The 17183-nt window shown below is 43.2% G+C and overlaps 1 protein-coding gene across 1 annotated transcript; it reads right to left on the bottom strand.

The window, feature by feature from the left end:
- Window positions 1-3791: 3791 nt before the first annotated feature.
- Window positions 3792-14806, bottom strand: LOC118760801 (vomeronasal type-2 receptor 26-like). The gene is made up of 7 exons (XM_058657677.1): window positions 14673-14806; window positions 11209-11500; window positions 9719-10042; window positions 9237-9560; window positions 7144-7371; window positions 6129-6252; window positions 3792-4705 (listed from the first exon to the last, which is right to left on the bottom strand). The coding sequence occupies exons 1-7, from the start codon at window positions 14804-14806 to the stop codon at window positions 3792-3794; spliced, it is 2340 nt and encodes a 779-aa protein (XP_058513660.1).
- Window positions 14807-17183: the final 2377 nt, after the last annotated feature.

Raw genomic sequence — 17183 nt, 5'->3', positions numbered from 1 at the left:
ACATGCCACTGCGCTTTGAGCCAGAGCCGGTGCAATCCGGCCCTCCCCTTTGCCTTGCTTGAGCTGCTGAACGTTGTAGTCCGGCCCACCCCGCACCCCCTCAGGATGCACACTCGAGCGCCACTGCCCCAACTAATTCAGATTGCCGTCGGTTCTCCAATCTGTGGTCAAAGGCATGCTTCCCAGTCACACCTAGCTTAGTCCATCACCATTCCATCTCTAGAAGTGACCTGTGGGGCTAGAATTTCTATAGGGTTTGGCCCTCGCCTCCCCAACTGAGTCTTCCCCCGATATGTTTCTCTGGCGTGTTGTTAATGTCATAGCCCTGCTTAAGGTGACCGGACTCCGCTGGGTCAGTTCTGTTTCCAGCTCTGTCATCCACCTGGACCAACGGGTATTGTGTTCCGGCTCGATCCTACCGACTTCACACTCAGTCTCCACACAAATCAATGTGAGCTGTAGCCCGGTTGGGATGACTCCACACAACCTCCACCCGATCTACACCTGTCCCTGCTTTCCATGCATGTGAGTGAGTTACCACAGTCTTGTTCAGTCTGTCCTACCTCTCATTAAACTCTGGAACTTATTGATGCATTTCGAAGCCCAACTCGACCCGACCAGCCCTCTACCCAGCCCAGATAAATACTGGCATGTGAATTTCTGTTTAGCAATCCCACCCCATCTTGGTTTCGTGTTCATCAGAGGGGTAGTTACGTAAGAGGAAGATGCCCACTATCTCCCTACTAGGCCACTCGAGCTTCTGGGTCTTGGTTTGGTTGGTAACTCAATCTGGTTGTAATAGATCTTAGGGTACTCTCATTCAAACCTTTATGTCTCAGTCCCACTCTTGCCCTAGTGCTTATGTTTACTATTGCTGGGAATCACCAGATATTGATTTCTGACCTACACAAAGGCTGGCCTTATTCAAGAGTATCCCTGGGCAGCTTTTTCTGACCATAAAAACTCCGTGGCTCGCCGCCGGGTGGCCAGCAGGCAGAGCCTGGCACCATTTGGTGCACTGGCTGCCCAAAGCCAGGGACCCCCTCACTGCCTTGCGGTGGTGGTCTTGGCATGCTGAGTCCTCGTTCTTGGATCCGGCCTGGCTGGGCGGCTCCCCCAGGGCCGCCCCGAGCCCTGGGGGGCAGCCAGCCACCTCTAGGCCAAGGTTCCAAACCCTCCCCCAATCGCCCCACCTCTAGCTTATGGCCGAGGGGTGGAGCTATCCCTCTAGCCCCATTCTGGAGGTTCCCTCATGGCGGGTTTACCTGGGGGGAGGTGGTAGCTCTTGGGCCTGGGAAATAGCCAGGGACCCCCCTCACTGCCTTGCGGCGGTGGTCTTGGCATGCTGAGTTCTCGTTCTCGGATCCGGCCTGGCTGGGCAGCTCCCCCAGGGCTGCCCCGAGCCCTGGGGGGCAGTCAGCCGCCTCTAGGCCAAGGTTGCAAACCCCTTTTTTTCTTTTTTTTTTTTTTTTTTTTACCGTAAGGACCATGTTTGGGGCAAAACAAAATTTCAAATTTCCCTTTTAAACTTATTTTTTTTAATCTTTCTTTTTTATATATATATCATTTTTATTATTTATTATTTTTAATTCATTAATTACATTGTATTATGTGTCACAGTTTCATAGGTACTTGGGTTCTCCCCACCCCTCCCCAAACCCTCCCACCATGGTGGATTCCTCCACCTTGTTGCATAACCACAGCTCAAGTTCAGTTGAGATTCCCCCATTGCAAGCGTATACCAAACATAGAGTCCAGCATCTTATTGTCCAGTCAAGTTCAACGGCTTCTTAGGTATACCCTTTCTGGTCTGAAGACAGAGCCAGCAGAGTATCATCCTAGTCAATTGAAAGCTCCAACATACCATCAGCAAAAATTTACATCATTATGGAATTAATTGACATAGTAGTGAGTAACCAATATGTTAAAAGTAAATGCGAGTTCCTAGCCACCTTCTGTGACCACCTCACTTACATTTCAATTTTAGTTTATACACAACATATAACATTCATAACATAACTTATTTTTTAAGATTCATTTATTTTTACTGGAAAGATGTATATACAGAGAGGAGGAGAGACAGAGAGGAGGATCTTCCATCCAATGGTTCTTCTGAAGTGAGTGCAATGGCTGGAACTGAGCCAATCCAAAGCCAAGAGCAGGGAACTCCTCCAGGTCTCCCACACAGCCGCAGGACCCAAGGCTTTGGGCTGTCCGTCACTGCTTTCCCAGGTCACAAGCAGGGAGCTGGATGGGAAGCAGAGTCACTGGGATTAAAACTGGCAACCATATGGGATCCCAGCAGATGCAAGGCGAGGACTTTAACCACTGCACTATCATGCTGGACCATTTTTAAAAGTTATTAATACGCTGTTCTAAAGCTTGTCTGTTGGTCCCCTGTGCATTATTCAGGACATCACTGAATTTCATTGTTGAAACAGCTATAATTTAAGTATTCAGGTATTTAAACAGCTTTTCCAGAGCACCTAATCACATTTCTGAAACCTTTGCATTCCCAATTGCTTTTCTAAGGACTGCATATAAGTAAGAATAAAATATCTGCCAAGTATTATTGTATAAGTAAGAATAGATATTAGATGATGAAGTCCACTTTCAGAGATACTTCTAACAAATGCTTCTTTGCTATTGTCGAGACTTTATATGATTCCCCCATCTAATTTAACTCTTGCCCTTGCTTTCATGAAGAAGCTAACTATGTGCTTCAACTATGACTAAGCAAGTGAAGGACAGGCTTGAGTGCATGATCTCAGGCTGTGGTGATTGGACAGTATACAGAATTAACTTCTGGAGTGATGGACATGTGTTCTGTCCACAGAGAGGAAATTGTTGTAAAGGCATGTGAGAAACTGTATCAAATCAGGAAGGGCACCATGGATGTGGTGGTAATTTCCTGCCATTCACTGTTCCAGCTGAAAACAGCTCTTCATGGCTGTAAGATTTTCACGTCAACCAATACAGCCCAGTGTCCCCATGTGCAATTCAAGAAAGAAACCTTCAAGCAAACGTAAAACCATATATATTGCTGAGGAACATAAAATGTTGCAATCAGGTCCTGTAGACATGGACAATGCATTCACTATGACACAGAGAATGTTTTGCGAGAACTTGAAAAGGACCACAGAAGAACGCTGATGACCAAGTGACCCCTGAACCCAACCTGAGACAGAAATCTCACTTAAATGACTGTGTCAGCTAAGAAATGAAAAACACTCCACTTGGGAAAGGGATATTGGAACATAAAGTCTGAATGATTCAAATGTCTTAGCATTATGTAGGCACTAACATTATCTGCACAGGATACCATTGCCAGAACATTCATGCTAAAATAAAGGGACAAGGCTATTGTATCTTCATGCTGATCTGAGGTTTGGATTACACCATGGTTGTTTTAACTCAGTTAAGAGTTTCTCAGCCTGTGCATTAACTCTGGGGGAGAGAGACATAGAAGGTAAATGATAAAACAGAGACATATCCCATTTTATGCAACACATCTCTCCATTGAAATGCCTGTGTCAGGGCTGTGTCTAAAGCCAACAATAGGAGTCAAACCAGGCTGGGTAGCTGGAACCAGGATGTCCCAGTGGTGCTCAGAACTACAGCTTGAGCCAAGACCAAACATGGATCCCATGTACTCTGCTAGGATATCTTTACTACCCACAAATAATATATAGGAAGAAGGACATAGTATTTTATACACCTGAATGCAATGAAGTGTAATATTTGGTTTCCAAACACTGCAAGGATGACAGTGAATGTTTTGGAAAAAATATCTAGACACGCTTAGGTCCTACTTTTTTCCTGAAGCTTTTCAAAGAATTCTTCTCAGGCTTTATGAGAATAATGTAGCATTTGGGGACAAAGATGCAGCCCAGGAGACCCACACCAGAGGCCAAGATGGAGAAGACCTCCACGGCCACCATGACCTTCCCCTTGGTGCTCTGGTACACAGGCAGGAAAGTCACCCACACACTACAGAACACCAGCATGCTGAACGTCAGGAACTTGGCTTCATTGAACGTGTCAGGCAGCTTCCTGGCAAGGAAAGCCACAGTGAAAGTGCCCAGGGCCAGTGAGCCCAGGAAGCCCAGCACACAGTAGAAGGCAGTGATGGAGCCCTCGTTGCACAAGAGGATGATGTGTCCATGCTCAGAGTGTGCATCTGCGTCCACAAAGGGAGGAGATGTTGCCAGCCAGATGCCACAGAGAGTCAGTTGGATGAGGAAGCAGATGGGAATGACAGCGTTTGGGGCTCCTGACACCAGCAATCGCCTCATGGTCCTTCCAGGTTTCATGGCCTTGAAGGCCAGAACCACAGTGATGGTTTTGGCTAACACAGCAGAAACAGCCAGTGTGAACACCAGGGCAAACGTGATTTGTCTTAGGAGGCAGGTGGCTGTGTTGGGACGGCCAATGAAGAGGAAGGAGCAGAGGAAGCAGAGGAGGAGTGAGATGAGCAGCATGTAGCTGAGGGTGTGGTTATTGGCCTTGACGATGGGTGTGTGTTGGTGCTTCACAAAGATCCCCAACACCATAACAGTGAGGAGAGTGAGGACCAGAGCCATGCAGGCCAGGGCCATCCCCAGGAAATCCTCAAAAGCCAAGAAAGTCACCAGCTTGGGGAGGCAGTGAGTTCTCTCCGTGTTTGGGTACTTCTGCTCTGGGCACTGGATGCACTGCTCTGCATCTGTAGGACAGAAAAAACTCATGATTTCCCTTGCATTAAATCTGAATCTTTCCCTGTTGGGAAAATGTTCAGTCTACAGTGACCCTTTGTGTGCTGATTGCTAGGGTGTTCCATTGTGTCACACAAGAGCAAGTTTATGCATTTCTGACTCCTGGAGAATTCTCATCTGCAGGTGAAAAAAATCTATTCAGGCAAACTGTTGCTTGTTCATGGGTTTAAACATTTCACTTAGATGGATAACTAAATGATCTCTTATTTCTATGACATCTACACTCTAAACAGGACGCTAAATCTAACCATGGACTCATCCTGGCAACTCTTTCATTCAGAGGCTTGGATGAAATGGTTGAAATAAAGGGTAGCTCTATTGTTAATGTGAGATTAATTGATTAGTGATATTTTCATCACTGTTATTACATTTCATAATTGTTAAAGCTTTCCTTTCAAGTTTACATGGAGGCATGGGTTATTCAGCTTTTTGTTTCACATCATTTATGAGGAACACCCAGAGCGTGGGACTGCATATTATGTCTTGAAACAGATCACTAAAGCTTCTATAACAGGAATGACACTATCAAGGACAGATTAGTAGGTGGGTGTGTCTCTGCTTCAATGAAATATCAATGAAATGTTGATTCATTGGGTGACATTACTTTGTGGTCTTGTTCCTGCTTTAAATATTTTGACTGCTGGGATGATTAGCATTGGGACATTGGATGAAATCTGATAATTTATCTACTGATGCATTTATCTATGATATTTTAGGCCATAAATGTCTTTCTCGATGAGTCTTAGTGCATTTTCATGTTTCTCAGTGCATTTGATTTGGATAGCTAATTCCCAAATTCTTGAGCTTTTGCAAAATCCTAGGACGACCAAAATGCACATGTTTTGGCATGTTGCACATTCATTTTTCTGTGTTTTGCTTTTCTCTTGTTGTGTTTTTTGCCTCTAGGACAATGTTTTGTGTAGGTTCTGAGTACTTCACATGTGCCCAATCTCAAGGATGTAACCAGAAAGTAATACAATAGCTCCCCAACAGTGTATATGTAATAGTTCCGTGCTTGTCACTAGTGTATATAAACGTGTTGATTTCATTACTTCTAGGAATCCACACAGTCTTTTCAAACAAACACACACCTGCTGCTTCTTGTTTAGACCTCAGTGTGATTTCCTCGATGGATTTGGTTGAGACTGTGTCATGCAGCAGTGGATGGTAATGGAGGTTTCCTAACAGAGTCAAGGTGTCAGGAGAGCACTGTCAGGTAGTAGGTCACATACAATGAGGTGGGATAGTAACTCTAAAGCACTTCTGTTCAAAGAGTGAGTGATTGTGTGCCTGGAGAACAACAGTGCACTGTGATCCCACTGCCACTATGCCTAAGACAATGGAGTTCTCATAGGTCAGTTAGGTGTTTTATACCTGTCTGATTGGAAATTTCGCCCTCTGCACAGGAAACACAAGTGTAACAGCAGACAGCTCTTCCTTCCTCTGGCATTTTCCTGGATCCTGGCCCACAGCTCTGGCTACACACAGATGTTGGAGTCTGAGGGAGCATAAAGAAGCATTGGTCAGGGGTTGACACATCACTCCACACTTTGAGAAGATGCCACTGTTTCCCTCATCACCATCACAAGACTGGCCTGCGTCACTATGCCTTCTGCAGTCTTGGTCCTGTTAACAGCATATAGACCTAGAATTTCGTGTTTCTTGATGTTCATTCAAGATTTCCAACTCATTACCAGAGAGTGTCAGGACACCTGATCACATTCATGTCATTTATCTCCAGACACGTGCCTTTGGCAATTTTGTCTTTCTGTTGAACTACTTGAATTGAAATCTGACCAGTCTGGTTGTAGCCATGGGGAGCTTGGAGGAGTGTGTGCTGAGAACTGGTCACTGGGCTCTGAACCTTGGCAGGAATGCCTTAGATCATTGCAAGTGCTTGGAGACCAGCACCTGAAGGCAGGCAGGTGACTGGCCCTGGGAACATTGCCTAGGTGGCAGGCTCTGCCAGAGTACTTTCGGCGCACGCCCTCTGTGCTTGCTTTTGTCCTTGGCAAGCAACTGTTGCTTATCACCTAGACAAGGAATGAAAATACATGAAACTTAAATAGCACTTTAGAAAGACTGACTTGTTGCTTGTAAGCATACATGGTGTAAACAATGTCTCTGTGTAAACTGTGTAAACTGCCAAGAAGACAGATGTCCCTGCTGCCCTATAATCCCTGGATTGCCTGTTCTCGATGGTTGTTAAGAGATCATGGTAGAATGTATGTAAGGAAAGCTGGCAGGAAGCATTTCCTTGCACTCATGAAATTGAGTTCCCTGTGACTTTTTAATGTATCAGTGCTCCACATCTGAAGTTGTGAGATCCAAGGAGATCCACATCCACCCAGAGCCTTTTTGCACTCCAGAATTCTCCCCAGAACCATACCTCCTTGAATGCAACAGGCCATTCTATCATGTCTTCCCTGATGACTAGGCTTTGGTCACGTCCACTCCCAGAGGAAAACTTTCCAATGTTAACCATTATTTGGAGGCCCGCAGGAAAGTTGACAATGTTGTGAATATCGTAGTGTGCCTGACGAGGTGTTGCTTTGTGGAGGGACACATGATCCCCAGCATTGTTGGTGAACTGTGTTGTCTTCAGAAGTGGATGTAGCTGGATGGGCAGCATAGTTAGAAACAAGAAAGCAATCAAATTAGAGATGGGAGGTGCATATGTCCTAGGAAATTCTTCCTTTTGCTTCAGTTCATGAACTGGGAGGGTAATTGCTTGAGGATTAGTGGTCTGTACCATCATGCTGCCATGGGTTCAAGTCAAGGCAATTTTCTGTTACAATGTCTCCAATGATGTGAACTCAACTTCATAAATGTTCCATTAGCTTATCTATGATCACCTTCATAATCAATTAACTTACTGCCTTACATGTGAAGGCTGCATGTCCCAAACTGCTTGAGATCTCTTATTGCAAGTAGACTTAGAAACATTACACAGTAAAATTTCTGATTTCACATAATATATACATATATGTGTGTGTTGTGTGTGTGATAAAAATGTGAGCATGCCTTTTGTGAGACATCCCATTTGATTGACTCAACTTGTTTGCTTAGTACAATTTCCTGTACATGCAGGAAGATTTTATTAATTGAATCCTTTCACATGGGTAATAGGTGGTAATAAGCCAGTGTTAAAATCCAGAGCAATCTATATATCAAGAGAGGTGCACTGTGTTTACAAATGCTCACAGATCTCATATTTAGCAATACATTGAGTCTCTTTCACAATCTAAGCTGGAAAAATGTATTTGTACATGTCTGTTCAAAATTATGCTGCTACTTGAGATCTGTTTGAGGTGTCATGCCAGCATTTATGAAAATACTAAATACAAAACCAGAAGCCGTCAAATTGCTAGAGAATAACATTTCAAATTCTGCAAGCCCAAACTCAGCCAAGACCTTTTTGGTAATACTCCAAACACAGAAGCAATAAAGACAAAGCTAGACACTTGCATTTCATGAAGCTAAGTAACTTTTGTGACAATACTCGACAGAGTGAAGAGACAATTTCATGAATGGAAAGGAAAACTTCTTTATATGGTTTCAAACAGAAATGATATCCTGAATCTACAACAAACTCCAGAAACTAACAAGCCAAACAAATGATTCGTTCAATAGGTGAACTAAGGATGTGAACAGCCATTTTTCAAGCATGAAACAGAAATGACCAGAAATACATCAGCACAGTGAGATTTTACCTGACCCTATGTGGAAGGCTTTCTACAAAAATATAAATAAATAAATAAATAAATAAGTAAATAAATAAATAAATAAATAAATAAATCCTGGTCGTGTCTAGAGCAATCAAGTATTGTGCTAAAATATGGACTCAGTCAATATTCACTCATTAAACAATGAGTGAGTAAACAAAAGGTGGTGTATTATCGTGATGGAATATTACTCAGGCACATGACAGAGCAAAAGCTTCAAATTTGAAACAGAATAGAATGAGCTGGATGTTGTGATGCTTAGTGAAATAAGCCAGACTCCAAGAGGAACAATCATATATTCTGCTTGTTGAGATGGGAGGATAAAACTGTGTGGATGTCAGATCATTGATTAGGCAGTTATAAACTTTGTTCTCCTGAAGCTTACAAAGTTGATCACTGCCACTTCAACATGTTAAAAAAAAAAAAAAAGAAACGTAAAGGGGCATAGTGAGGAATTTAGGGGTACTAGTGATGTTTTTCCCCTAATTTGGGCGTTAGCAATGAGTGTACCTGGACAATAAGCTCATTGAGATGTTGAGGTATAAGTATATTTGTGTGAGTATAGTGTATGTGAACAAACCATTGACTAAATTCTTGTGACAGACATCTAATCCTCCACACATGGACAACTGTCGCACACTGAGGAAGACTCCACATTCTACATGCCTGCTCATGCTAACGTCAACATGAAAATATTCTCAAGTAATACACTTGCCATCTGAGGCTGAGAGCATGTCCTGTTGTGGAGGGGGCTTACCTGCCAGGGAAGAATCAGAGGTTGAGCTGCGTCTTCCGGGAATCCCATTTCTACTTTCTCCAGAAACATCCGATGCAGGGCGTGGGCCACTGCATACACAGCATTGTACACTAAATAGCTGGAGTCAGACACGGTCAGCATGTCAATGTGTCCTGGGGAGAATTCAAAAGAAACATTGGGAGGGCAAACTGCTGTTTGTCCACAAACTGATCCAACAGGTAGGCAGCGAAAAAAATGAAACCAAAGTTCCCTGAAGTAGAAGTCATCTGGGTAGTGGGAGGGGTTCACTGTCTTGAGAAAAGTGTTGAGTCCTGGGATTTTGCCCTTGTGGGGTGAGAAGGAAAAACCCCCATGGAAAGAGTGCAACATGTGATGTGTCTCATCCACAACAATGTCCCACTTGGCTGTTATGAGCCACACCTTCCCCAGGGTTAGATAGTATACCCCTAGGTGTTCCAAGGTAAAGACGCTTCTGACGTTACTGTACAGGATATGCACATTTGCAGAGGAAATGCTGACCGAATAAAGGAAATAGGTCTCAGTTTTTCATACATTGTCCTTGTCTCATGGAGCTTGAAGGCAAAGGCCAAGCAGATGCCTCTCTTAACCATCTCAGCTTGGATGGCCTGATTGAACTGCTCGCCTTTCACGTCATCAGACACCAAGAGTCCCACCCATGTCCAGCCAAAATGCAGCAGCAGGGAGATCATGGCGTGGACCAGAGAGCTGTCGCTGGTGGCCATCTGATAGAGTGAGGGGAACTGCTTCTTATCATTCAGCGTGGAATCAAATGGGCCATAAGTGAGCTGAAAGTTAAACACAATGATTTAACTTGGGAAACATTTTTAAAACTCTATCAGAAGCGGAGCACAATATTGTTTCATACAGCAAATCTCAAATGGAGATGGCCAAGTACCTTTCTCTGGGCTCCAGAATGAACATGCTTCACTTGAGAAAACTCATTTGTGGAATGAGAGATAATTTGTGAGTTCATCCTTTCCAGAATAAAAAGAGATGTGGCATGGAATTTGCATAAAGGATCCAGAACTAAGTCAATATGAAACCGGAAGCCAGGAGCTTCTTCCAAATTTTATGCCTGGTCTGAGGTCTAGGCATTTGGGGGCACTCTCTGGTGCTTTCCTTGGCCACAAGCATGGAGCTGGATCAGAAGTGGAGAAGCTGGGACTTGATCCTGTGCCCATGTGTGACCCCATCAACACATGCAGAAGCTCAGCCTACCATGCCACAGCACCAGCCTCAGTGTGTCCATCTCTTAGTCCTTCCTGTTTCACCTGCTCCCACAGCTTCACCTGGCTTTCCTTGAAGCATACGATCAGATGAGTTTTCCGAGTCCTGGCCAAAGTGCTTTTCAGACTAGAGGCATAATCGGCCATTGTCTCTGGTCTCGATGGTGTCCAGATCTTCACTTCTCTGCATTGGGTCCCTTCTAGAATCTCTGACAAGTTTATTGTAGAGCCTGAGAGGCACCATTGATTGCTCATGAAATCAAGTTCCTGATAACTGTCTGGAATATTTGGAATGAAGGTCAGACTCCAGGAATTCACCACTGCCAGGCAGCTCTTGCCGCTTGGTGGTATTTTCTGACAATACCTGTGAAAGGGCATCTATATCTGTTTCTCAGCTTTCAGACACACACACATACACACACACACACACACACACACACAGTTCACTCTGAGTCAAATGTGGAAAATTAAGTATAATTCTGTGAAAGAATCTGCCTGTGTGGCCATGAGTGGCACAAAGTTAAGCAGAGTGTATGGGTGACAACCGATCTATCAATAACTGAGCCCCCAAAAAATTTTTAGGAGGGGGTGGTTAGGACTGCCATGGTTTTCAGAGTAGCTTCAAGTGGCAGCTAGGTAAGTCTGCATTATCTTTTCATCCAAAATGTCAGAATGACTTGGAAGGAGGTGAAAATATTTCTCACCAGAATTCACATCCCACTCACCTGTGGGATTTTGTAGAGTTCCAAAATTGTGGCAATTCCAGCAGAAAACACTGAGCTTGTTCCAGCAAGGACAACAACCGACTTACTCTGTGTCTGGCAGCTGTAGTTGGGGATCATGCTATGGTCCCCTGTGAGCCAGTACAGAGCACTCCACAGTGTGTACTGTTCACTGGCCAAGGCATTGTACAACTGGAAACCCAAGGACTTGTTTGGGAGCAGGCGGGGATCCTGATTGATCTCCTGGATGGCAAAGTAGAAGGCCAGCACATATTGGTAGTTCTTCCACAGCCACCTAAGCAGAGGGACAATAACACAGAGGAAGATCAGGCCATGAAATTCAGTGCATCCACACAACAATGCCATTGAACAACAATAGACAGAATCAGGCGCCATTCTGTGGTAGCTCAGCTGTGACCCATGGAGAGTAGTCCTTGGATGCCTTTGCTCATTCCCCCTCACAAGCAATATCGGATAACCTTAATAAGCCCCAATTTAGGCACACGGAAAGGAAAAGGCACTTCTGCTATCCATGATTTCAGGAACTCTTTAAATGCCTTCCTGCTCCTCACTTATTCCAATATTTGGGATTATTTTTTTTCTCTTACATAGATTCACCAATACCATCTTCCTGAGCCCTGTCTGCCAAGTTCCACTGTGAAATGTCAACTCCATGGAAGCAACTGGTTAAGTTGTATTTGACTGGCTAATTCACATTTGACTTAAGATGTCTAACTGTGAGGCCATTCACAGCTTTCACTTTACTTTCATTCACCGTGTTCCCCCTGTAGTGAGTTCTGTATTTTCAGTTGGCATCGTGTTCCCGAACCTTCTGTACACGTTTCTGTCCAGAATGGGCAGTAAGATCGAGTTTAACAGTAGCTCTCAAGTGCTCCATGTCTGAGTGGAAGTTTTGTTCTCTCAGAATATGTTCCTTTGCTCTTACTCCTATGAATTTTCTCTTGTTTCTATATTTCATGTGTGATCTGAATATTGGTCTAATTCATACTTATTGATAAATTATTGGAATTAAATTATTTTATGCAATCACAAGGTGGTTGGCTTGCATTGGACTGTATGTTGGAATGCTGGAGGTAGCAAGCTGTCATTTTGGTTCTTGCTAATTTCAAGAAATATTTGATATACTTTTCCAATGATAGTGGGTTTTTTTTAGGGTTTCTCTCAAGTTTCCCACAATTTTGTGTGAAGTATCCTTAGATGCAGAGTATGAAATTTCATCATTCTACCTTAATATAGTCAAATTTTATTTCTTGTACATATGTACTTGAACCAGAATTTTTTCAGGTTCAAATAGAAGGATTACTTGTTGCACATGAAGAAAATTCAACACACACAAAAAATTGGCTACTGGGTTCTTTTAATACTTTTACTTATTTGAATCTCAAATCAATGTCATTAAATTAAAATTACTGATTTTCATCAGTTTTTCCTGGTTTTAATTCCTCAAATAAAGGGCATTTGATTTCATTGCTGAGTTACTATGGCACTTGTTATGAGCTTACTTTTGATAGCACATCATTAACTCTCATGAGAAGCAGACATGCAAGTTCAACATCACAGGCAAATCAAGGCACAAGGTATTTCAGCAAAGGTCATTGCTGACTGGTCAAGGGTCCAACATACACATCAGTCAATTACTACGATGGGAGAATTGCCAAACTTACCACGAAGCCCATGACCTTGAAACCAACTCAGATGATAGGGAATGATCTTCATTACATTGGACTTAGTAACCTTGATGATACTATTTAACAACACATGATAACCAATATCGTCTAGAAGGGTGCAATTTAATGCAATCCCACTGTGTGAAAATATTAGCCCATTTTACAAAAGAAGTGTGCCAAACGCACATGTGTTAATTTGAAGATTTTTAAGAATCACATGACCGTGATTCTAGAACACGATGTGTAGGGGGAACAAGATATACAATTGTTCTTCTGCTGATTTTCTCACCAAATATTTAAGCCATAAGTGATAGCATGGTAAACATTACACCAAGAAGACTGTAAAATACCCATCATAATGCTGCCATCATTTAACAAGTATCCACAAGCCCAACTGTAGATCTAGAGGTAAAATTACTGTGAGAAAAGTTGCTACAAGCCACACCAAGGATAACATATTTTGAAGTTACAGGTGCCAGTGGCAGAAGATCCCAAAGTTTATGAACCAGTTTAGATGAAGTGTTCTTGGCAGGCAGAATGGTACAGAGACACAAGGTGGATTGGTGGTGTCCTGGGCATGAGGGAAGGACTGGGGAATGGGGACACACTGAAGACAGGAATGAGGATTGAGACAGTGATGGGAATACTGCAGGTTGACCAGAAAGTGCTTGTCAACAATACCAAAAGCTTTCCAAAAGAGAATACTTCAGGACCCAACAATATCCTCCAATAATTCTAACCAGTAAAATACGCAAATAAGCACATTATCACCCAGCAAGCTGGGTGACACTTGAAATGTCCAATATTGGGTGAAGAGATGTGGGTTATGCATTTAGAATGACATGAAGTGATCATGTATACAATAGCATGAAGTGCATCAGGCATAGGGAAATATATCCATAATGTAGTAATTAGGGTGGATGTTTAATTAGAGATGGGATAGGTAGATTGTGGCCACAGAGCACCTTCCCAGGTCTAGGTATAATAAGTTCAAGCATGTGACAACAAGTGCAGACACTGGCTGACCCTCCTTGGCCACAAACAGGGAGGACAGACATTTGCCAAATATAGATTGCAAGGCAGAATGCCAAGTATGGTTTCCAGATTTATGTCCTTCTTGCCTGAACAAAGCAGTCCTCAATTCTTCCCCTTTTTTTCTAGAGTACCACTGACTCAAGGTTCCTTTTTCCATCAGGATCCGGTGCCCTTAAGGCTTCTGTTGAGAAAGACTCAAATATTGATCTCTGTGTGTGGCAGGTTGCGTTGAGGGTGGTGGATCTCAGACATAAAAGTCTAATCTCTCATCACACTCTTTAGTGGCGATTCCCCAGACTGAATAACTACATCTAACACCAATCTCATGCCAGATCACCATGGTATGTGTCCTGCCTTTTGCTGGAGAGGTTGAGAGTAGAGATCTGTGTGCCTCACTCATTTCAGAAATTTCAAGTGTTAATGACTCAAAACAAGGGGTTCAATATGAAACATTTTCTCTCTCCTCTGTTACACTCTCTCTTGCTCTTTCTCACCAATCAATCTATCTCTTTGAAGGTATGGTCAGGGCAAGCAGAAAAGCAGGAGGATCAGATCATTATAGGCAAAAGAAGGGAGAGTACACCAGCTTTCATTGTTATGCATTTTTGTAGCATCAGTATACGTTGTTTGGAACTCTAAAAAGCAACCAACCATACATAGACACAAGCACGCTCACACGCTCACACACACACACACACACTCCGACATACGCACAGTTCACACACCACTCAACGTTCAGCTTACCTGTCTGCTTCCACTTTATACTCTGGCTGCATTAGGAAAGACAGATGGGTCCTGGCTGCTTCTGGTTTCATGTAGTAAAGTGGGAAAAATGCACCCAGTATCAGGTCACCATCAGTGTCGATACTGGGGTCCATTACCTTATAGCAGCTCTGATGAGGGATGTCTTGTGAACTGTACAAAGGCTTCAGGAGCAAGCAAAGACACATGGCAGGCAACAGCATGTTATGGCAATGCAAAGGGGGGTGCAAGCCACAAGCGCCGGCTGATCCTAGGAGAATTTGCAGCTTTCTCGTACGGTGTGTTGGCTCAGTTTTCTTCAAGTAGTCTAAACCTCCGTGTAGGTCACCACACTTCAGTTATTGCTATATGTCTTCAAGTGATAGATAGTGAATGCAGGTTGGCTGAGCCACACAGGGACAGAAATCCAGAGCGAGACACTTCAGAGGGTCTCCCTTCAGCCTCTTGTCCCTGCTGTCACACTATTCTGGCTTCTATATCTTGGCATTACTTCCCCACGGTCTATTCCAGGAACTCAGGGGATTAACCTACCCTGAGGCTGTGCACCTGCCACTGTCCAGGTGAGGAAAAACATCTCTGAAAAAAACACCTGCTTTGGACCCCTCTTCCTCCCCTCGTGAGCGCTGGGATGGCAACCCTGTAAACTTTTGTACACAAGGACCAGAGGATGTTACGTTCATTTTGAGAAGCTTGGAAATTTTAGAGAATTAGTGTTGCAATTAAACATGCACAGTCAGTTCTATTATTTCACATGGTGTTTATCAAGGTCATGGATTGAAACTATAGGAGCACCCCTCCAATCAATGCAGAGTGATGTAATTTCCACGGTGACTGGATGTAAAATTGTCGCAAGGCCCACTGTCAAAGGGTACTTGAACATGCTTTTCCATAAAAGCCTGGTTGCCACTTTATGAAGGACAATCCTAGCACTTCAGCCGCTTCAGTCCTACAGGCCTGGCTCCACAAGTGCATAGCCACAGGGGTAGTTTTCAACAGTGGAATGAAAATTCAGTTTTATTGGGTCAACAATGCTAGTCTATGCAATAAATTGTTGGAAATTCACCTGTACTGATGAAAGATATCTTACAATATCTGGTAAGGCCAATCTGATAAATAGGTATATATGGAATCCACACAGCTCTACATCTACATGTTATTATTAGCTTAAGGGAAAATTTAAAAAATACATAACATGTGTCTGTTTGCTGTATCTACGCTTGAACTCTTCGATGAGAATGAAATTTGGGGGCTGTGTGTGGTAGCCTAGTGGCTTAAGTCCTTGCTTGCACATGCTGGGATATCAAATGGGCACTGGTTCATGTCCCGGCAGCCCCACTTCTCATCCAGTTCCCTGCTTGTGGCCCAGGAAAGCAGTTGAGTATGACCTAACGTGTTAGCAACCTGCACCTACGTGGGAGACCCAGAAGAAGCTCCTGGCTCTTGGCTTCAGCTCAGCTCAGCTCCAGCTGTTGCAGCCACTTAGGGAGTGAGACAGCAGATGGAAGATCTGCCTCTCTGTCTCTCTTCTTCTCTGTGTATCTGTCTTTCCAATAAAAATAAGTAAATCTTCTTTGAAAAGCCTCTAGTTTTGATACTAAAAGTGTCAGTGTTTAGTCAAACTTCAATTTCTGGTTATAAAGTTATATATGGAGTTGCTACACCTTGTTTTCTGGGCCACATGTGCATTATACAGGACATGCTTGATATTTCATTGCTTAAAGAACTGTTATTTAAGTCTTAAGGAATTTGAAAATTTAACATTTCCAAAATTCATAATTATGTTTTTGGAACCCAAGCCAATTTCAATTTTTTCCTAAGGATTCAGTATTAAGAACATAACATCTATCAAGTATAATTTTGTAAAGAAAATAAATATTAGAGCATGAAGCAAACAGCCTGACTTCCTTCTTCCACATACCCGTTTGCCATTGTCTAGACTTCATATGATTTCTTCAACTAATTTAACTAATATCTACTGTTGTCCTTGATTCCATGAAGAAGCTAAATAAGTGCTTGTGCTAAGACTTAAAACGTGAAGGAGAGGGTTGGTTGTAGGATCTGTGGTCATGAGGGTTGGAAAGTGTATGGAGTTTGTTTACAGGGTGTGGAAATGTGTTCAGTCCACATAGAAGAGATTGTTGTCCAAGCATGTGAGAAAACCGTACCAAATCAGAATGTGTTCCATGGATGTGGCTGCACTGACCTGCCGCTCACTGGGCCAGCTGAAAACAACTCATTGGAAATGTGAGATTTTCACATCAATCTAAACAGCATCCTGTCTCCTTGTGCAACCCTTAAAGCAAAGGTAAAACCAAAACCTTCTATATTAACAGATGATCATACAGTTATGGAACCAGTGTCCCATAGACATGGACAATCCATTCACTGTGATATAAAAAAATGTTCTAGAAGGGCTTGACAGGGAACATTGAATAAGATGCTTTAGGCCAACGTATTGCCCCACAGAGCAACATTTATATGAGGAGGAAGCTG

The sequence above is a fragment of the Ochotona princeps genome, chromosome 33 (genome assembly GCF_030435755.1).
Source record: "Ochotona princeps isolate mOchPri1 chromosome 33, mOchPri1.hap1, whole genome shotgun sequence".
Lineage (NCBI taxonomy): Eukaryota > Metazoa > Chordata > Mammalia > Lagomorpha > Ochotonidae > Ochotona > Ochotona princeps.
Note: the sequence above shows the minus strand (reverse complement) of the source record. Positions and strands in the feature narration are given on the sequence as shown.

Excerpts from the sequence above, each read along its gene's own strand:
- LOC118760801 (XM_058657677.1), bottom strand. The coding sequence starts at position 14,806 with ATGGACCCCAGTATCGACACTGATGGTGACCTGATACTGGGTGCATTT. Across the intron at positions 11,501-14,672 it reads TATAAAGTGGAAGCAGACAG|GTGGCTGTGGAAGAACTACC; the intron begins GTAAGCTGAACG and ends CCCTCTGCTTAG. Across the intron at positions 7,372-9,236 it reads CTCTGATTCTTCCCTGGCAG|CTACATCCACTTCTGAAGAC; the intron begins GTAAGCCCCCTC and ends CTGCCCATCCAG.